This window comes from Peromyscus eremicus, chromosome 1 (genome assembly GCF_949786415.1).
Source record: "Peromyscus eremicus chromosome 1, PerEre_H2_v1, whole genome shotgun sequence".
Lineage (NCBI taxonomy): Eukaryota > Metazoa > Chordata > Mammalia > Rodentia > Cricetidae > Peromyscus > Peromyscus eremicus.
The window spans coordinates 21,266,913-21,280,818 of NC_081416.1; the positions used below are offsets into that span (position 1 = coordinate 21,266,913).

Here is a 13,906-nt window from a genome sequence, read left to right on the forward strand (position 1 = left end):
TTCCAGGGTTCACCACAGATACTGAAGTCCACAGATGCTCATGTCCCTTATGTCAGATGGTATCATACTTGGCAAGTAGCACTCTGCACTCCCTCCTGTGTAATTCCTGACATGGTGTAAATGCTTTATAAATAATTGCCACACTGTAATGATTAGTGTGTATTGGGGGGAACAATCTGTATACGTTTAGTATAGAAACATTGTTTTTTCAAATAGTTTTTGATCCGTGGTTGATTGAATCTAGGTATAGAACTATTAATACAGAGGACTGACTGTAGACTTAGACTTCTAAATTTTGTTGAAACAACCATTGATTTAATGTTTTATTTATTTGGATTAAATTTTGTTGTGTGGAGTTTAGTTCAAAGTCCACTTGAGTTTTCCTTAATTGGTTAAGCCGCTTGCTTCAACATAACCCATCCAAGAGTCAACTACTTTCCACAAATTTGTGAGAGCTAATTTTTTGTAGTTTTCTTACATAATCTAGAACCTGATTCTAGGCCATTCTTTATGACAGGGCTGTGGTAGTCTTAGCACATTCTCTCTTGACCATTCTCACATAATTACGGAGGTATACTTATAGATAATTTTGTCAACAATAAAAAGTTAGGAGCCGGGCGGTGGTGGCGCACGCCTTTAATCCCAGCACTTGGGAGGCAGAGCCAGGTGGATCTCTGTGAGTTCGAGGCCAGTCAGGTCTACAGAGATCCAGGACAGGCACCAAAACTACACGGAGAAACCCTGTCTCGAAACAAACAAACAAACAAACAAACAAACAAACAAAGAAAAAGTTAGTTGTAGTTTTTGAAGTGTATGAACCTACACACCATCTTAGAGTTAATCTTTAAAATTATAGCCTTTTTCTTTCATGAATATAGTACATTTCTCTTTATGTGTTACCCAATTTTATAGTTTTTTAGTTTTAATTTTTATACATTTGTGTGTTTGTATTTGTGTGTGCATATGTGCATTGTGCACACGTGAGGCTCAGAGAGCAGCTTGTGGGCTCTGACTCTTTTCTTCCATAGTGTGGGTCCTGAGGATTGAAGTCGGGGCACCAGGTTTGGCAGCAAGAGCCTTAACCAATGTGCTATCTTGCTCACCACTTTCATAGTTTTAGCAGGAATCTGTATTCCTTAACACAGTGCCTATTAAACTTATTCCAAAGCATCTGGTTCTTTTTGCTCTTTTAAATAATTATACATATATTATATGTCATTGTTTTTTATTATACTCAGCTTTATATTTGTGACATGGTCACTAGCCACAGACAGCAATTTAAAAAATAAATAAGATTTAAAATTTAGTTTCTCCTTCACATTAACCACATTCTAAGTATTCAGGAATAACAGACAGTTAGTGGGTACCACATTGAAGCTCAGATATGAAGCCCCTTTAAAAGGTGCTAAAAGTTTCTATTACATAGCAGTCTGGTGTGTTATTGTTGATACATTAACTTTGAACCAGTTATTTCAATGTATCTCTTGGATTTTCCAAGAAAGCAGTTGCTTCTGATCAAACTTGTTTTCTTTTCTGAAACAGTATGAGACCATCTTCCTTCCTATCAATGAAAGCAGGACAGTGGCCACTCCCCACTCGAGCCCACAGTAGTCTTCACTAACCAATCACAGCACTTCTGCTGTCGAAACCTCTCTCTTCAGTGTCCTGTACTTCTCCACGGAGACACAACATTAACCACAGTGAGGTGGAGAGAGGGGACTAAAGCCTCTCTCCGTGGTTTGGAGAACACACTGTAGCAGGAGTTTGGGGTGTTGTGAAATATTAAAGATGTGTGACATTCTTTTATGCTTTGGAATATTTGTTTAAAGATGCAAAGATGCATTCAGTTCTTTTATGTTGCATTTGTTTAACTCTGTGAAGCTGTGCTATTTTGCCTGTCTAAAACACCTGATTGGTCTTACAAAGAGCTGAACAGCCAATAGCTAGACAGGAGAGAGAAAGAGGCGGGGCTGCATGCAGAGAGAATAAATAGGAAAGGAAGAGAGAAGAGAAGGAGGAGGAGTGAGAGAAGGAGAAGGAGAGGAGGACACCAGGGGCCAACCACCCAGCTACACAACCAACCATGGAGTAAGAAGGAAAGGAAGGAATATAGAGTAGATAAAGGTAAAAGCCCAGAGACAAAAGGTAGATAGGATAATTTAAGTTAAGAATGGCTGGCTAGAAATAAGCTAAGCTAAGGCCATGTAAATAAGAATAAATCTCAATGTTTATTTGGGAGCTGGGTGGCAAGCCCCCAAAGAGCAAAGAGTGAAACAGCCAACTACATTGGGGTTTCTGAATCTCCACTGAGCACCATTGTCTGAACACCAGATGATTCTGAGAGAGGTGCCTTTCTGAGTTGTGGACAGGCAGCTTCTTGAACTGTCTTTGGTGGCGTCCAAGGGATCAGTTTTGGAGGTCTTGGTGGAATCTGTAGGACAGGAAAGCTGAGTTCGGGATCCAGACTCCATCACAGGAAGCCCATGAGGGCCACAGGGAGGGAGACATGACTCACTGTGGAAAGGGCTCTCTGGGCCCTGATGTGGCATGGAATCTGTCCATTGTGTGATGCCTCAAAGCCAGCCCGCACCCTTTTGTGGCTGGTGTGGGTAAAGGCTATTCTGGGCTGGGCAATTGAGAAGGGCAGTGTTCCAAGGGAGGGAGGTGTCCCACCTTTAGAAAACATCATTCAGTCTAACTATACATCACTACTCATGTAGACCATTGCTGAGGATCTTGAGGTCTAGAGGACAGAGGTATTTTGTTGTATTTACTGAATGGGTCCAGGTGCCTGCTTTGTGTTCAACACTTACTCACACCATCTCACCTGATGCTCAGGTCAACTGGAAGGAAGTGACGTCACTGCTTATCACCATCTGAGAGATGAAGAAACTGAGACTGAGAGACTTTAGGTTGTTTGCCTGGTGTCTGTCTCATGGGCAGCATCTACCTGATTCTGTTCCATACTTTGCCTCTGGCTTGGTTTTTCTTAGTGTGGGAAGTGGGTTTTGACAGATGAAATGCGTGAGCATAAACCCAGAGCCTGTCTTCAGGGCATTTAGAGTGTTGCAAAGTGGGGGATGCTGAGGGAGCTGTGAGGTGGAGGGCTGGGGCTGGAGAGAGGCTAGGGCTGGAGTCAGGCTCTGCCACTTGCTGGCTGTGTGACCCTGAGTGAGTTATTATTATTTATTTATTTATTTATTTGCTGCGGCCCTGTTTTCTGGTTTGTAAGGGTACAAAATCCATAGGAGAATATCAATATATGAAAGGGGAAAAAAGTGACACATAGATTGAATCCACTGTTAATTGTAAAGCACAAAAACTCTAATTCTAGATGTGCTGCCCTGGCCCCTGGTCTGCCTGAAGCCCGGCGTGTGTAGGTACCCTCACAGGTACCCGCACGGGTACACGCACAGGTACCACATCTGTTAGGTGACAGATGACACAGTTTAACCCTACAGCAACACACACACGAAGGGGTGTGTCAGGGTGGGAGGAGAATTCACGAGAGGAGATGTGGGAGTTGTGGTTGGCAGGGGTCTTCAGGATAAAGAGAGGGTGAAGCGAGGGGAGAAACACATGCCAGGAAGAACTCAGTGACAATCAGGTGGCTCGCCTTGGCCAGTCCTGTGCCAGCTGTTAGCAAACCCCATCTCAATTATTTCTCACACAACGCTGAGCATCAGTTATCTTTTAATCTCCAGATGAGGAAGCCAAAGCCGAGACAGGTCAAGTGATTTGCCGAACAGAATCATGGGGGTGCACCTGGTGGAGCAGAATTGCTTGCCTCATCATTAGAGCATAAAGAAAAAGAGAGGGGTCTGGGCCTATGATCCCAATCTCACGGCTCCACTACCTCCCAGTGGGGGCCACTCTAGGTCCACACCTCTAATACATGGGCCCATGGGGATTCATCTCCGAAGCAGAATTACACGACTGGGCCTCAAAGGGTCGTGACCCCACAGGTTGAGAACTGCTGGTCTAGAGTATTGCTTTTCCCTGCAGAGGGAACACGTAGAATGGGGGAGCCATGCGCAAAGAAGGGCAACAGATACTGTGAGTGATAAGTAAATGATGGCATTGTGCTTTTTCTTCAGAAAGGAAGAGGAAAGAAACAGCTGTCTCTAGGTGATGTGTTGCCCATAGCAGCCTGGACCTAGGGTGAGATGGAGGAGTGTTTATAGGCCAAGGCTCTGGGTTCCCATGGTGGTTGGCCCAGATACCATGGCTTTAATACAATTATCATTGAGGCTCCAGGAGAACTTTGATTGGCAGGACTGTCTTTTCTAGGATTTGCTCCCTGCATCCACTGCCGTCTGGGGAGTTAGCAAATCCCTTTTTCTGACTTGCAGGCTTAGTTGACCCACTATGATTTCTCTTGCTAGCTGTCTTCTGGGGAGACATTGCCCTGGAGGAGGAGGATCTGAAGCTATTTCACATCGACAAGGCTGAAGACTGGACTAAGCCATCCACGGAGGAGGAAATGGGACATGACACCGGCAAGTATTGGCCCCTGATCTGCTTGGGCCCTAGTGGGCTGCTTGAGAGTTCTGCTGGGAATCTTTGGTATCTTTGACCTGTAGGTCCAGGGATCTGTATGGAAGACCTGAGGGGGGGTACACCACCTCTTCTGATGGAGGCATGGTCTGGGACCTTAAATTTAGCTGATTCTTCTTTCTTTCTCTCTGTAGCATGTACTTGTTCACATTTGTGCACGTGTGCATACAGGATCATGTACAATTGGGTGTGCATGTGTGTGGAGACCAGAGGTCAATGTCAAGTGTCTTCCTCACTCATTCTCTACCTTTTGTGAAGCAGTCTCTCACTGAACCTGGGGCTCATCAATTTGGCTAGGTTGGCTGGCCAATGAACTTTAGAGATCTGCCTCTCCCTGGACCTTGCCCCCAGCACTGGAGTTACAGATGTGTGCCACCACACTTAGCTTTTTAACGTGAATGCTGAGTATTCAAATCCAGGTCCTCATGATGTCCAGCAAGTACTTCATCAACTGAACCATCATCCTAGCCCAACTTAGCTGATCCTTCTAAGAAAATCTACAATTGCCTCTGTTGGAGGGTTCAGCCTGGAACCCAGTATTGGTTCTTAGGACTCTAGCTTGAGGTTTTGCTTGTCCCACAGTGGAGAGAATTGCTAGGTGGGCTGGATTTAAATAATGTCTGACAATACTGTCGACAGTAATGACCAGCTTAGAATAAGATGCTTGGCCATGGGGAATTGTCACTTGTTTGATTGACAACCAGGCAAGTCCCTGTGCTGTCTGGGGCAGGAGACCCACCCAGTCTGCCTTCTGTGGCTGCTTTCTTTCTTCTCTCTCCTGGCTGCCAACCGTGAGATGAAGAGCAGTGAGGCTGGTCCCCTGGGTGCTCCTCACCTCCCTGTGCACTGGGCCCTGTGGCTTTGCAGCCTCCTGGTCCTTAGTGCAGGGGACTGAGTGTGGGATTGAGTATCCGCACGTGGCAGTGGTAACTTGTCATTCGGTGACTGAGGCTCACAGCAGCCTACTGTGAACCTTTCTCCAACACAGCCTTCTTTCTCTTGAAGCTATTTTAACCCTCACCCTGGGTCAAGTTCAGTGCTGGTGAGAGAAAAAGGAAACATCTCAACCATTTCCTTTAAGGAAACCCTCACACCAGGCAGACAGGTGTAGATCTGATTCCGTTTTCCTACCTCTAAAATAGGGGTGAAACTAGGATTCATTTCATAGAGTTTTTTAGGTTGATGCCAAAGGTAACAGGTTTGCTGAGTGCCTGGCATGTAAGATTTCAAGGAATGGGAGGTGTATCCATAAGATCTCAAGAAATGGAGTGTATCCCTGATGATGTAGTTGGTGATGTCAGGAATATTCCTGAGAGAGAAGAGGGTGAGATGTGTTCATGTTGAGAGGCTCTAAGGTCACATGAGGAAAATGAGCAGCTAGTGGGATTGGCTACAAAGCTCTCCACAGGGGTTGACAGATGAAGGGCCAACATTGTCACTAGGTCGTGGAACCGTTGCTAAGGACTGGGGACTGGAAGAAGCCATGAGAAACCTCAGACTTCCTTTGTGGTATCTGAGTCTCTGAGCAGCACTGGAATTTGTGTGGCCTCTTCTACGTGGTCTGAAAAGTCAAGCATTGAATTATTTTTCTAACAGCATGCCCACAGCCTTAGCTGTGCTCCAGCGTAACATCTGTCCACACTCTTCCTCATCCCTTCCCCAGGGGTCTGGAGAAGATGACCTAATGATTCTGTGCTTAAAGTGGTTCTTAAACTTATTTTGCAGTATTCCTCAAAACTAGTGAACATTTAGTATCTTGTGCACGCACTGTGATGATCTTTACACTATGGCACTCACGTGATACATTCCAGACCCCAAAGACTCCTATATGTCCCCCATAGTCAGTGCTCATTACTAATCTAATCTTGCCCTGTTTTGCCTGTGCATTCCAGACCCTGAATGAGTGTTATTCTGTCATCTTGTACTAACCTTCATGACTGCAAAATCCACCCACATGGTTGATGGCACAGTTGGTCCCTTTCCAGTGATGTGAACTGTTCTGCTACCTGGATGGACCCTAGCTTAGCCAACAGTTTCTGTTGACAGACACTTAAGCAGCTCAGCATCTCTCGCTGTAATAAATCTGATAATGGAAGAACCTATCGCCTTAAGCACTTGTTGCTCCTGGGCAGCTGCCTTGGGTGGAATGGCAGGGTCCAGGGTTCAAGTTGATACTGTCAAATCATTTTCAAAAGTGAATGTGCCAATTCACACTCCAGGTTGAACATACTTATTTAGGAAGCAGGAGTGGTACCCAGGCAGAGTCTGCTGTCAGTTTTGGATCTTGGGCTCCTTAATGTGGGTCCCCTGTCACCCTCTGGCTCACACAACAGGCCCATGTGCCATTAGGAATTCTCGGATTTGCCCCATCAGCTCTCTTTCTGCTTCTCCCAGGGCACTTAGCATAGCATAGCTTGGGGGAACAGGAAGAGAAAATGTGAGGGAAAGGCTCCAGAGAGGTTAGGCAGTGGCCAGACACCATACCATGTACAGCTGCTGGAGAGTGTCCTTCAGGGATGGTCACCTGAGGATGTTGTGTGAAGGGAAGCCCAGTGGTTTACCTTTTTCAGAACACTTGCTCAGAATGGATGTGGAACTCAGATGTCTATCCTCTCTGTCCTTATCCTATGAGCTGATAGAGGACAGATCACACTCAGCTTTGGACTCCCCAGAGGCAGGCCATCACCTTGGACCTAGAAGATGCTGGCCAGTGTTGATGAGGACAAGAAGATGATGCTGGCAGAATTCGCAGACTCTGGCCTTCTTCAGGAAGTCAGGAGTGCCAGTAGGGCTTTGGTCCCAGAAGGATCTATGAGCACTGATCCCAGTAACAGGCTTTGGGCTTGCACTACCTGGGCTGAATCCCAGAGGTGGGCCTCAGTTTCTTCATCTGCTAAATGAGAATGGAAATAATTCTTGCCTCCTAGTGAGATCATGAGCCCGCAGGAAAAAAATATATGTGATGTGTCTGGCACCTGATACATGTTCAATAGCTATTAGTTCTTCTTACTATTTGTGAAGAGAAGACTGATGTAGGAAAGGATTGGAATCAAAGTGAGGACTCGGGGGACTGCCACATGTGGAAGGGCCCGGGGGCCTGGACACCAAGCCCCTCACACGGCACCGATGCTCCCTCCTTCTTTAGCTTAGTGCAGGCTTTTTCCTCAGGGTGTTTTCGTGGCAAGGTGGTTTTTACTTCAAGTGCTTTTCTCTGAGGGTCAATTGCACTTTGTATCTCTCTAGAATAGTTATTTTATTTTCAGGTTGGGAATTTTTTTTATTGATTTTGCTGATTAAACTAATACTGCTTGTTCTTTTTTAAGTGCAAAAGCTCCTAAGTGGGAAAAGAAAATTCTGTTATCCCAGCTCCAGGGATCACTGACACTATCTATTTGCTGGGTTACTTTCTGTTTTGATGAGCCACGGCCATGTGTGCAACCACACACCCACACCCACACACATACACACACACACACCTTTTCACTTTTTGTTTTGTTTTGTTTTTCGAGACAGGATTTCTCTGTGTAGTTTTGGTGCCTGTCATGGATCTCACTCTGTAGACCAGGCTGGCCTCGAACTCACAGAGATCCACCTGGCTCTGCCTCCCGAGTGCTGGGATTAAAGGCGTGCGCCACTGCCGCCCTACACTTTTTCACTTTTGTTTATTTATTTGTTTGTTTTTTGAGACAGGGTTTCTCTGTGTAGCTTTGCGCCTTTCCTGGAACTCACTCTGCAGCCCAGGCTGGCCTCAAACTCACAGAGATCCTCCTGCCTCTGCATCCCGAGTGCTGGGATTAAAGGCATGTGCCACCACTGCCCAGCGACACTTTTTCACTTTTTAAACACAAAGATCTTACTGGAATGTGCTGGTGTAGTCTACATGTTTGGTAACATCCCATCATGGATGCCCCTCACTCCATGCCAGAGAGCCGTTATGATGGTGAGGGCACTAGCTAGTGGTCCACAGGAAGCCCTGTCACACCTCATCTAAGCCCTTATATATGGATGTGAAGGCTGTTTCACATTTTGATGTAATTTTTAAATGAGAGATGATGTTTCTGGGAAGAAATTTATACATATATCTCTAAGCCTTTTTTAGGTTGAAAAAGTAAATTTAAAAGGAGCCACACCTTAACCCACTCTTGCTAGGTTCAAATGTGGGGAAGGATGTGTTCTTCATTATAGCTCACCTAGTTTCTAAGCTTTGATAAGTGCAGTTTCCTTCCTTGGAGGCTGAGAAGAGAGCTCCAGCAGGAAAGGGCTGAAGTCCCTGCACAGGGCGACAGGAAAAGGGCTGTCACTGCAGAGCAGCCCACAGGCCACTCATCCTGTTCTACCCTGTGAAGTCGGAGCTACTCTCCAGGCTATTGAACACAGGGATGTCAATTGCTTCTAAGGTGGGGCAGCCAGCCTGTTTACCTAGAGGTGCCCTGGGGATGCTCATGTTCCAAGTTCACTCAGGGGCAGCACCCTAACCAGAGCTTAGGTGTCCCAACTCCAGGTTAGCTGCATCCTTCCTTGACCATCCCATTGCCATCTGGCCATCTGGAAGGAGTGGAGAACAGTGTGGGAAGGAGTCTAGAATAACAGGGAGCCATGCTCTTTTTTTAGGACCCTATTTGGTGTTCTGCACTGGCACGTAGCCTTTGAGGACTTTGGAGCTTTCAGTAGGGACTTCTGTCACCGTTCGCTTAGGCCACAGGCTTGAGTTGAGTTCTAATGTGCTTCCTGCCTCAGCTCTCTCTGTCCTCATCCTGCTTCCAAGACACCTTCCTGGGCACTGTACTATATTGTACTATATGGAATAGTGCTCCCCCGCTTCATGTCTATTAGAACCCCAGAAAGTGACTCATAGAATAGGGACTTTGCAGATGCAGTTAGGGAAGAATCTTGAGATGAGATCCTCCTTGGTTTAGAGTGGACCCTAAATCTAATGATCTAGTCTTCATAAGAGGAGGAAAGGACACAGGGATACAGAGAAGAAGGGCATGTAAAGATGGAGGCAGCCAAACACAACTCTGCTCCTTAGACCCCTTCAGACGTTCCCATTGCTTGTCCGAATGCTTCCTTAGTCTGGCTCTCAGTTCACAGTCTACGGAGACAGGCTCCCTTCCCCTTCTGTCCTCTGTCCGACCCCAATGACATCGTGTCTGTCCACACCCTGAGCTTCCATCCATCTGGCCTTCTGTTCCAGCTACTCTCTCTGCTCTAAGTCCCCATTCTACAGACAAAGAAATGAAGACCAGAGCAAGCTGGTGACTCATCTCAGCTCTGCAACTGGATGCCTCTGTGACACCTCTTTATTCAGTACAGCTGCCAGCTGCAGGAGGCCACCTGGCTGACAGTGCTGTTGAAATGGCCCCATTTGGGTGTGTAGTGGAAAGAGCTCTAGCTTCTCCATTTTTGGATGGGCTCAACCCCCAGTCCCAGGAGCTAGCTGACCAGAGGATGCGGTGGTGGCATTTGGATGTGCGTGGGGCCAGGAGGCAAGAGCATATCCTTCAGGGAGAGCCCCCTCTGTATGCTTTTGATTTGCTGTGAGAAGAATGGAGCCCTGAGCAGGCATGGGCCTAGCTGCTCTGTGAATGGAGCTCTTGAATTAACATTTTGGAGTTTCCTAAAGCTGCTAAAAAAGCTGCTAATCGGATTAGCTGTGTAGTGAAGGAAGTACTTAGCAGGAGACACACTCACACACACACACACACACACACACACACACACACACACACACACACACTTTCCAACCCTCTTGCATCTCTTCCTATGCCTGGCAGGACCTGACAGCCCTGTTTCTGAGTCTGAGGCACTTTTCCTCTTAACAGCACAAGCTGGGCAAAAGCCTGTGTGGTCAATGCACTGCATTTTTTTGTTTGCTTCCTTCTTCCCTGAAGGGCTGGGGAAGCTTGCTTTGAACATTCCCATCTTTGCAAAATGTACCATGAGAGGAAGGTATATTTATCTTGCAGTTATCTCTGTTGGGATAATGGATCTGAGTTCCTGGTCTTTATAATGAGAGCTCTGAAAGGGGAAGCGGTTTTAATTACTTATTGGTGCTGATGGAAACCGATGTTTCCTGCCGTGTCCATTCTGAGCCACTGGGCTGTGTCCATCCCCATGGAAGAGGCCAGCCTTGCTGTAACTCTTTCTTCCTTAACTCCTGCCATCTGTACAGAGCATATGCAGAGCCCCAACAGTTTGGCTTCTGGGCCCAAAGTAAATAAATGAGCAGAGGCTCGTCTAAGACATAACAGCTTGTGTCCTCCCTCTGGGTGTGATATTTGAATCCTAGTCTTTGCCCATAGTCTCTTTGGCTTCTAGATTGCCACTTCTGATCCTGGCCACAACTTAAGTGGCAGAGGGTACCCTCATCTTCTCCCTGTCGCCCCTGTAATGGAGGGACTGATGAAACTACAGTCTCGTTTATTTCAGGAGAATTTGAGCTCTGGTGTTTCAGACTATAGGAGAGATGTGACCAGTGACTTAGACATCAGAGAGAGAGCTCACTTTAGACATCAGAGACTGCTGTGTCCCTGGGAGGCATGTAGATATCCGAATCAAATATTCAGGATTTCTGGGCTTTGTTTCCCAAGGACGGGGATCTGAAAACAGACTCAGGATGTATATGCTTCCCAACGCATTTTTAGCCTCAAGGTTCTTGAGGGAATTAGTGGATGGAGTGATTTTAAGCAGGCACATAGGTGGACCATGAATTCTGAGTATCCACACTCATGGCAAGACATTCTCCAATCTATTTAAACACGACGTCCCCATTTTACCAATTCTCTTTGTTGGGTGGAAGTGCTGCCAGATTACAAGTGTCCAGGTGAAAGATGGGTAAATGGGTGGTTCCTGTGGTGTCTTGATGGGAGATATCTTAAGCATATGAATGCTAGGCTGGCTTCTTGCTGGGGCAGCACCCAGGATTCAGATCTGTCTGTTTGCATATTAGATACTGCCAAGTGCCATCTTGGAGACACCTGGTTGTTGGGGATTTGTGTTGTTGGCACCTCTGGCTTGGGAAGCTGAAGAGGGTCAGGGGGCTTCAGGAGCTTCCCTCACCCACATCCCTCCCACTGGATCCCTCCCGCGGGATCCTTCCTGCTGGGTGAGGAGGGACCTGAACAACAGGCTTGGTGTCTTTTATTCTTGAAGTATGTTGCACTTGTCATTTTGATTTTGAGGGGGAGTCTGATGAGCATCAGTGAATAGTACTTTGAGGAAAAAGGCACACACAGAATTATACACACACACACACACACACACACACACACACACACACAGAGAGAGAGAGAGAGAGAGAGAGAGAGAGAGAGAGAGAGAGAGAGAGAGAGAGACACGCATTTACTCGGAATTTCAAGAAGTTTAAACATTATGTATCTTTAAGTTGTTAGATTCTGACCCACATCCTCCCTTTTCTGGGTGCTTCCACAATCTTGAAAATGTTCACTTGGGTGGATTTGTGCTGTGGATGGATGTGCCTAAGAGTTGGGCAGGCTTGGGTTTGCATCCCTGGCTCTGTGTTGATTAGCTGTGGATTTTCCTCTTTGTAAGATGGGACACTTACTTTATGTGTCATTCTCTATACTCTAATTTTTTTTTTTTTGGTTTTTCGAGACAGGGTTTCTCTGTGTAGCTTTGCTCCTTTCTCAGAACTCCCTCTGTAGACCAGGCTGGCCTCGAACTCACAGAGATCCACCTGGCTCTGCCTCCCGAGTGCTGGGATTAAAGGTGTGCGCCACCACCGCTCGGCTCCTATACTCTAATCTTACCTCATGGGAGAATCAAATAAATGTAGTTAGCAGAAACATTGTCCCATAGTGTGGCACCACTGTGGTTCTAGTCTTTCTGGTCCTTGTCTGTGTCCCAGACCCTGGGCTCCCCAGGAATTCCTTGCACTGCTCTGCCATGACCCAGTGGGAATGCCAGAGCCAGTCCTGTAGAAACATGCCTGGGCAGGTTCTTCAGTTTGATCTTAACTAACATGTAGGAAATCTCTGTCGGCCAGCAAGGTAAGTATGCCTCTTGTTAAAGTCAAACTTTAAAGTCTATACTTCTCCGCTTCTAGAAAGAGCTTTGAGTATTATCTCTAGCCTGTCCCCTTGAGCTGCCAAATATTTGTTCCCTCCATCACCATTCTCCAAAGTGATGATCAAGGAAAAGATGAGTTCTATGGGTACATGGGAGAGCCATCCTCATCGTGCACATAATTCTTGCTGGCATTCAGCATCTGCTTGCATTCAGCTTACATTTATCCTTTGTCAGACTCACAACAGTAGTGACTTACTGAGTTTGGTCTTGGCCTTCCTTCCTTAGTGCCAGTATCAGGCTGGGTGTACAAATGATGCCACTTGTGGACTGTGTATTCTATACACTGGTTGGATCTGCATAGTGGCCTTTCCCCATCGTCCCTCACCCCCTCTTCCCCAGTACATTCCCCAGAGGTCATTAGGGATAGACTTGTGTATTTGGTTGTATAATGTCTAAAAGCCCTAGAAGTGAGTACAAGCTTAAAGAATGGTCTCAGCCTCAGAGTGGTGGCCCAGGGCTGAGCAGACCCACATCACCTTAAAGGGAGTACCTGAAAAGTGAGGGCCTTAGCCACACAGGCAGCAGCTTATCTTATTGGTCCCTTGCTACAGATTCCCAGATGGAATCCATGGTCCTCAGAACATCTCTGAGACAGAGAGAACATCCGGGTTCTTGTCCACTGCTCCAGCCTTCCCTAGCCTAAAGCCGTCCAGCTGACCTCCCATGGTCAGCCTGCCCTCTCAGGAGACTTCTCCTGGACTTCCGCAGCATGGAACTTGATCTTCATGTGTCCTCCACACCCTGCCCTGGGCTCTGTCACACAGCCCTTCTGTCTCTCTGATGTCAACTTCCATGATTAGCGTCCCATCCCTCCCTCTTTTCTCCCTTCTTTCCTGTAAGAAATGCTAACTGGAAGCCTTCTGCGCTCAGTACTAAGATACAGCTGCAGCCGCGCATTTTCCCACGAGGGAGAGCAAGCTATAATAACAAGTGACTGTTGTCACGATCTCAAAGTATGGGAGGCGTAGGAGCTGGGATCAGGAGCCTCCCTCACCGTAACAGCCCCCCACCTCCCCCAGAGACTACCTTCCAGGCCGGGGTGTGCCCAGCCTGGGAGCACAGAGACCCAGGCAGAGAGCACCGGGCAGGCCCTTAGCAGGCTTTCTAGTCCATGCTTGTAGCTATAAAGAGCAGGGCAGAGCAGGCCCTGGTCCTTGTGGGGAGTGCGGAGGACATAAGGAAGTCCTAACCTGGGAGAATATGGTGGGGACAAGAGTCAAAACTAAAGCAGAAGTCCACAAACCAACATCAGGGGGCCTAG

At 46.9% G+C, this 13,906-nt stretch overlaps 1 protein-coding gene across 1 annotated transcript in view; it reads left to right on the top strand.

The window, feature by feature from the left end:
* The window catches only part of Tll2 (tolloid like 2), a 113,396-nt gene that overhangs the window by 15,782 nt on the left and 83,708 nt on the right, over positions 1-13,906 (top strand). Inside the window, 1 exon segment of the mRNA XM_059246606.1 lies at positions 4,386-4,499. Coding sequence (XP_059102589.1) covers positions 4,386-4,499 — 114 coding nt within the window.